Source organism: Atta colombica, unplaced genomic scaffold (assembly GCF_001594045.1).
Source record: "Atta colombica isolate Treedump-2 unplaced genomic scaffold, Acol1.0 scaffold38, whole genome shotgun sequence".
NCBI classification, from domain to species: domain Eukaryota; kingdom Metazoa; phylum Arthropoda; class Insecta; order Hymenoptera; family Formicidae; genus Atta; species Atta colombica.
The window spans coordinates 1,422,050-1,430,506 of record NW_017259490.1 but is presented as its reverse complement, the minus strand read 5'-3'; the positions used below and the strand labels follow the sequence as shown (position 1 = coordinate 1,430,506).

General features: G+C 31.4%; 2 protein-coding genes across 4 annotated transcripts in view; both read left to right on the top strand.

The window, feature by feature from the left end:
- The window catches only part of LOC108691034 (ubiquitin-conjugating enzyme E2-17 kDa), a 6,329-nt gene extending 1,975 nt beyond the window's left edge, over window positions 1–4,354 (top strand). The window contains exons 3-6 of the mRNA XM_018198655.1: window positions 598–635; window positions 1,857–1,934; window positions 2,032–2,137; window positions 2,223–4,354. Of these exons, the coding sequence (XP_018054144.1) occupies window positions 598–635; window positions 1,857–1,934; window positions 2,032–2,137; window positions 2,223–2,362 (362 nt within the window). The 3' untranslated portion in view covers window positions 2,363–4,354. The remainder of the gene's footprint in view (window positions 1–597; window positions 636–1,856; window positions 1,935–2,031; window positions 2,138–2,222) is intronic.
- A 1,378-nt stretch (window positions 4,355–5,732) lies between these two features.
- Window positions 5,733–8,457, top strand: part of LOC108690902 (progestin and adipoQ receptor family member 3) — a 9,555-nt gene continuing 6,830 nt past the window's right edge. The window contains exon 1 of one of the 3 annotated variants that reach the window (XM_018198439.1): window positions 5,733–5,889. The gene's annotated coding sequence lies outside the window, so the exon portion shown is untranslated. Of the gene's footprint in view, window positions 5,890–6,357; window positions 6,434–8,457 lie in introns of those variants that run through there. The other 2 variants (XM_018198440.1, XM_018198441.1) reach the window with 2 other exon arrangements.

Genomic DNA, 8,457 nt, shown 5'->3' with positions numbered 1-8,457 from the left:
GGGGTAATATAGCGGTAGAAATTAAAGTGTATAAAGTGACGCCAATTAATCGGAAGTTGCCATTTGATATCCTAGTCTCTAAATCTGAATCAGTGAATAGTCACTAATTATCCAGTGACATACTTAGCACTGATAATCAATGAAGTTCAATTAAAAAAGAAAGTATATTTGAGCATTATATAAAATAAATAAAATATTGATATACCAAAGCTGTATTCGGATATACATTGTCAATGCTGAAAATTTATAATACGAAACATGAACTACGTAAATTTTTAATTCTAAGATTGATATTGGCTTTGTTGTATGATAAATTTTTCAAGCATGTTGATTAGTTGCAGCACAAAGAAGTTTTCGAAGGACAAAAAAACGAATGTCTTAACAATATATATCGGAATACAATTCAAGTTAGATAGATTATAAACTTGAAACTAGAGCACTTTACCATGTTAATTGGAATTTTTTATTTATATTATAAATTATTTTCGATTTTTTTATTAGAAAGAAATGATTATTTATTATTAATGTTATAAAAGTAAATATGTAAGCTATCTCATGATTTAATTATAACTTGCATGTAATTGTTTAACCTAATTTTTCCAGTATTCCACTGGCAGGCAACAATCATGGGACCAGTAAGTAATGCAATACTTTATGCAAATTTTTAATTTTAACATTTGCTTTTTGCAAATAAGAATTTATACAAATTACATAGGATCACAAAAAAATTTTTAGAGAAAACCAAACCAGGGGTGTTTTTTCTTTTGGATCGCTGAATCTGAATTCCTAAACTGTTTTACTCTATTACATCCAATTTTTTAATCGAGAAAAATTATGGAAAATCTATGAAAATTTAAACATTTGAAGAAATAGCAAAAGTAAATATGACATTAAAATGCAATTGCAGGACTGATTAAATATATTTTGGTAAGTTAAACAAAATGCAAAAAACTAAAAAATTTTGTTTTATTAATGTTAGGTATAACTTAATACGTCATAAAACAAACTCGTGTAAAATATCATTGTGCAACAAATAATTAGGCAACCTGCATGAGTCATGAAAAGTTATTTCGGTTTCAGAAATAGGTATTTTAATTACCTCTAGAACATAAAATAACAATTAAAATATCCATTTTTGAAATTGAAAAAACCTTCCATGACTCATTACCTAACTGTTTATTGTATAATAGTACTTTATATGAATTTGTTTTATAATATGTTAAATTATAGTACCTAACATTAGTAAAATAAAATTTGTTTTTGTTCTTACACTTTTGTTTAATTTATCAAAATATATTTAAATTGGTTCTTTTTTTATCACATTTTAATGTGATATTTACTTGTACTCATTCAAATATTTCAGCTTTTAGATTTTTCATCATTTTTCTTGATTATCTAAAAACTGGACATGATGGAGCAAATGATTTTTGGAGTTTTTTGGATTCAATCCAAAATCTATAAGAAACATGTATTCTGTGATTTGTATTTCTCTCCAAAAACTTTGTTTGGGGTTTTCTAATTATTAACTGTATTTGTATAATGAATGTGAGATCTTTTATATATTATATTAAAATGTGAAAAGATTTAATTTTTGACAATTATACATTGGTTATGTACGATATACATATACTGCCAGTACTGAAAATCTACAATATACGTAAGGTAATATAAATTAATATAAATTTTCACTGGCAGTATAGCGGAATACAGTCATTATATACTTTATGTTTCTTATGCTATGATTTTTTAAATATATTTAATAAATATTTTGCTCATCAAAATTAATATATTATAGTATAGAATTTTATTATAAATAATTATTTAATATGTTATGTTTCTTTAATTTCTTATTACAGCCTGACAGTCCGTATCAAGGAGGAGTATTTTTCCTAACAATACACTTTCCAACAGATTATCCTTTTAAACCTCCTAAGGTACATATTACAGTTGAAATGTTTATTGTATTTTGTAAAAGTAAAGAATACAAATAAATGTCCGCCACAAATAATATTATTTACTATTTATTTCCAGGTGGCATTCACGACTAGAATTTATCATCCTAATATCAACAGTAATGGAAGTATTTGTTTGGATATTTTACGATCTCAATGGTCTCCCGCACTCACTATATCAAAAGGTACGCGTGTTTCATGTAATATGCATTTGGAAAATATATTATATTTTATATCAATAATTTTCTAATATTATTAATCATTTTACAGTGTTATTGTCAATATGCTCCCTGCTGTGCGATCCAAATCCAGATGACCCACTGGTACCAGAGATAGCCAGGATATACAAAACCGACAGAGAGAAGTATAATGAATTGGCACGTGAATGGACGCGCAAGTATGCCATGTGATGCGCCAATCTCCATTGACTTCAACATCCAAACACCACCAAGAAACAGCCCCAGCCTATTGCCACTTATGCATCAGCACCGATTGAAATTAGCTATGGCTCGTATACTTTTAAACTTAAGCAGTATTCGGGCCCGAGGAATCCTCAGGCAAACGTGATCGATCTGAACTTCTCGCGGTTCGTCAAGACCGCGGAAAACGTTGCCACAATGGCAATTGAGGCAATTTTGAAGGTGGTCATCCAGCATTATATATACTGAATCAGACAACACATGTCCGCTTTGTTTTTTCATAAATAAAAAAAAATGGAAGTAACATATAGGAGAGTGAAAGTAGGATTTGTATTTGAATCTAATAGATTGGTTTCTAATTATTGTGCTTATGATAATTGTAACATTACGATACCTACTTTCTCAGTGAAACTAAAAAAACTTTGAACTGACAGCACATCGATTGTTAGTCTTAACGCAAGTGAGCAATGTTTGCCCGTCCCTTGAAACGATGTGGTCACTCTTTTGTAAGACTGGGCTATATATATATATATAAATATTACTGAAACTGTACGTGTATGCTTTGTTCAATTATTAAAATTCCTTATACCTGACAAATTCTACGAGTAACTCGAAATCTGTGCTTTTGGTTCCTGTGTGTGTGTGTAGTAATTTAATTATGCATATCGTTAATCGGCAAGTGGCAACCGTGCAACTTTAAGTAATCGGAAGTATCTGCAAACGCTGGATAAAAAGATTGTCTGATACCTGGAGTATGATCTGCAATATCACAGGCAGATCTATGAGGTTCGTTATGTAATTTATTGGAAGTATAAGCGGATCGCTCGTGTCATCCTTTTTTGGCTTTATGCCGGAAGCAATCGGGTCACTTAAACGATAAATGATGTAAGGGAAAACAATTCCGATTATTTAAATTTACATACGTATCGCGTTATGAATTAGGCGGCAAATACGTCGACGATGCGACGGGATCGCTACTGGATTGTTAAAATCTCAGCGACTCGTCTCGCATATAGTGCATAAATGCACGCTATTAAGTTTATGCGTCGCGTTTTGCGAATCAGGAATTCGCATTACTCGTCGTCCATCGCGACACTATTTTACTCGCATCAATACTTTTTACTGCTGTTTTGCGTGCAGATGTTTCTTTAAGCAGCGATTTTTTTATTATTATTTAGTTTTCGCGATCAGATATTTTTCCTTTCATCCACAATATAAACGCGTAGTTGCGATGCGTGACTGTACTGTCCATTGCTGTGGACGAACGATAGACTTAAATGCAATCTGTTATTTAAACGTTACGATTACAATATTGTATCCCTGATATATTGTGGCTGTAAGGGTAAGGCGATGTGATTACATATTATTTCTTAAAAATCTAGCTATATACAAAATGAACAAAATGTGTCGTTAAATTGCGAAATGTCATTCAACGCGATATAGTTGATTTAAGATTATATGAAACTACATAATTGCACTGTTTGATGGTGCTAGCAGTGTGTTTTTGGCTTCTACTCATAGTTAAATAAAATCTGATACGTCATTTTAAAAAGAAAGATATTACTTAACTAGTGCGTAAGTAAAAAACGATTTTGTCTTGCGAACCACGTGTAAAGCGCGCGTTAGAGCGAAACGTCTCAATGTAATCGGTGCTTAAATACGGCAAGCTGATGGAGCGACTAAAGGAACCTAGAGAAGACAAATCGATTAGTATGTAATGCGGCGGCCCGCTGTTTACGCCGACCTTGTCTCATACGACCGTGTATTTGCTGTAATTTAATTACGAGTAAACGCGTCGAATCTGATATTTAAAAGTTAGCCCTCGAAAAGAAAATTGATCATCGTTCACTCTCTAGTAGAAGACGACTATTCATGTGTATAATTAATTATTACTACCGCAATAATGAACATTTTTAATAACTTATCTTGTGTACATTTTAGCATTAGCCCTTTATATAATAAAGTCCATGATGATAAGGTAAAGCAACGAATTAATCTTTTCTTTTCCCCGCACGCGTGCGGACGATAAGCAGATAGCATTATAATCATGGTCACGTTTCTCATTATGTAGTCATCAGATTTTCTTATCGTGTAACTCAAGATTCGTGCCAAGTTGCACAAATATTATTGTATTAACGACGATCTCGCGTTCGAAAGTGGTCTTAGTCCACACGTCTTTCCCAATTCTTCAATGTCAGCGATGTGACCTACGTGAAAGTAACATGAAATTGACTTTGTGTGCGTGTGTGTGTGTGTGTGTGTGTGTGTGTGTGTGTGTGTGTGTGTTGTGTGTGTTGTGTATGCTCTTGAAAATTTTACTACACACGATCATTGCGCTTTCGATAAAGAAACTTTTCGCCGTTAAAAATAACGGAGATTAAAACTTTAAAATTGTAACTTCAAGATTGTTTTACATAAGAACGAAATGTTTTATATAATGGAAAAAAATGTTTAACCATTAACAATCCGTTTAATTCAGACAAATTATTGCTTGTTTTAGAATAATTTTACGGAAGGATTTGCAAAATTTGTAGATCAAATTAAAAATTATGCATAAATATCATAATACGATTCGAATTAAAAATTACGTATAGTATATAGATCGACAGCAATAGCTAAAGTTAAAACTTGAAAATTGTAATTCGAGATTATTTTATATAATACTATGGAGAAAAATTTAATCGCGTAATCAGCATTTTTAAACTCAGAAATTACTGCTTATTCCGAAGTAATTTCATGCAGATGGAAAATCATGCAGAATTCATAACAGATCAAATTAAAACTTCCGCATAAATATCGCAATGCGGATTGACAGGAACAGAGATCGAATCTTGAATTGGAAAGATTGCTTTATATAAAATCGTACGAGAAAAAAACGTTTGATTACACAACTAACGATCTGTTAAACTTAAAAGTTACTGCTTGTTCCGGAGTAATTTGATATAGATAGAAAGATACACACACACACACACACACATATATATATATATATATACACACACAGAATTCATAAATCGAATTAGAAATACATATCTTATGCACTATTGATAAAAGAGAAATGAAAGAAAAGAGAATCGTATAATTATTGTGAATCTCATATTATTAATTCATGGATATTGCAATGTGTCCTGACATTGAAGGCCATCCTGCAATCCCGAATCCACGTAGAATCGAACAGACAAGTGAAAGTACCAGCTCGCCCCCCTTTGTTTCTTGAGGGGGGATTGTTGTTGATCCCCGAGTATGTTCTTCACGCGAGACATCGGGAGCGACCCTGGCTAGTTGCCGTCGTCCTCGTCACCGTCGCCACCGCCGTCGATTCGCAATCTGACTCGGCCGCTCACTCACCAGTGTTCTGCTCAGCGCACTCAGTGCCAGTGCGGTCGATCGAATCGCGTTGCGGCCTGCGATATTCGCACACGTGAAGAATTCGCCTATGTGTCGGTAAGCGCCTGACGAGGGACATCAATGATTCTTCGCCTTTTCCTCGATTGTCCGCGAAATTGTCGATCCACGAAGTACGTAATCACAGCTTCTTAGAATCATTCGATAAGGAAAACAAAACTCTTAATTGTCCCGATAAATAATAAATATATTAATTATTGTTAACCGGTTCTATCCGGGATTATGCATTGTTTTTTTATAATATTTATAAAAAAAGATAATTATACTATTATAATTGTTGATATTTATCAAAAAGACAATTTTATCTTTTTATCGCAGATGAAAAATTAAATTGAATCTTTTTATATGTTACGATCAATAAGATGCACGATCAGGCAAATTTCAATGTGCATTGAAAGAATCCGCGTCGTACGAATTTAAATTACATTCTGGAGCAAGGTTGATTAAATGAAGTACTGATAAATGAATCTCGCGCCAAAATTGGCAACAAGTGTACACTTCGCTCGATGAAATTCAATGTCTTACTTCGACGTAGCTTTACGACAGACGTGGGACTTTATTCTGCAAATTAAATGCAGAGATGATAATCATATTCTGCCGTGAAATATAACTAACATCTCTACAAGTTGTTAATTTGACCTACTATTTAATGATACTGTACGTATATTTCGAAATGTGTTATCATTTTTATATTTATCTATTCAATCATTATCAGTTAATGAGTTCGAAATTTGATAATATATATATAATAAAAGTAATATCTAACTATAATTAGAGATATAGAACATCAAAAATCATTTTTTTAGTTTCTTAATTAAGTCAGAAATTTTAATATATGTGCATATATGTACAAGTATATTTTTTAAAATAATGCACGTATTTATTTGTATTTAATACTAGTTGAATTTCTTAATTCGAATGACTGAACATTACGAGATCAATTCATTAAAATTGTTTAAATAATTATATTACGCAGTATCATTCGCCTTTGTCCTTAATTGCTTGCACGGTAACAATTGATTATTCCTTGCTATTATTAACGAAAAGATAAATACGAGTAAAATTTTAATTAATCAAGATAATGCTATATTTGTGGTAATATTGTTAATAATTGTACAAAGAAACATTACAGAAATCTGCCTATTTTTTTCGTAAAAACATTATATTAAATTTATGTGCATTTAATTGCATATTATATACTTGTTTACCTGCACTGTTAGAAATACAACTTTAATCAGGAGTTACGATAAATTTATTCATTCTCTGCTCAAAATAAATTAACGTTTACAGAACGGGAAGTCACTATAGTAAACAGTGTCACTATTTTGCATTTTGAAGCGAGGGAATACGATAAATTTTAATCTTATTCAAGGAGTTATTATAAAATTTAAAATTATTAGAAGGCCTTTCCGCCTTCTAATGATTAAAAATATAAAAGATTGACTAATTAGCTACCCATTGTCTATCTGTATAATTCTCATGGCCGTATTCAATATAAGTTATCGTTATTTTCATATTTGTTTTTATATCATTTTTATATGTTGACTTAATATATTTATTATAAATTTCGTCATTATTATGTATTAATAAGTTATATCAATAAAACTATTATCAAAAATAATAGAAAAGTAAGAAATTTCGGATGATATTTAAATCATTATGCGAACATGCTTCTAGATACTGTTCATTCCTGTTCATATATGTATATAATGATAAAATAATGATAAAAATATAGTGCAATTTTTACTGGGTGTAGACATACGATCTCAACGGATTCCAAAGTGCGCCTTCGACTTTCTCGCAGATTAGACGTAGAGTCGTGTGACGCAGAGAGAGTGAACAGAAATCTCTTTCATACGGAGTCCAAATAAAAACAACTAGGACATCATTTACATCGAAGCACGTTTTTCTCGCCCGATACAATATGTTATGTCATTGTGTGCATTAATACAATCTCACTTTTTATTTCCTTACTAATAACTAGAAATTCGTAAAATATCAGCCCGAATATTCTTTTCGATTCAACTGCGAGATTTCTAACTCGGTCGATTTCGCATGGCGCGCTTGAAAGTTAAACGCTCCATGATTTTCCCCTTGCGCAGCCTTTCGTGCAATTTTTGTTCAGGCTTAACTACTATAATGATGATATACTGATTCTTTGTGACTGAAAATAAAATTCACTTCCAATTAGAACGGCATCACGTAAGAAAGCTGCTTACGACAGCTGTTTCTTGTTTTCTGTAAGGGGCAATCTCCTTTCGCGAGAAAGTTACGTATATCGACGTCACCTTACAAATTAAACTTGTATTTCTAGTTGGAGTTTTATTAAAAGTAAAATTGTCTTGATAAAGATTTTATTTTTATTTGTTTTTCTTCATTTGTAGTAATATATATTATATTGATATATAAGAAGTAACCAAAATAGAATATAATCTCATCATCGTGTGAATAAAAAGAATAAAAGTGATATTGTAATATAATTCTGATCAAGAATACTAAGAATAAACTTTCCTAATTAACATTCTAACATTGTATCATAATTTCTCACTCAACAAAATAAATGTAATATAACACATTATATATACAGCTACATTGTTGAATGGGAAATTGTAACATTGATATTATTGTTAGTTGGTATTAAGTTGGTACTAAGTTTCTGAGCTAGGAATTAAGTTGAAATG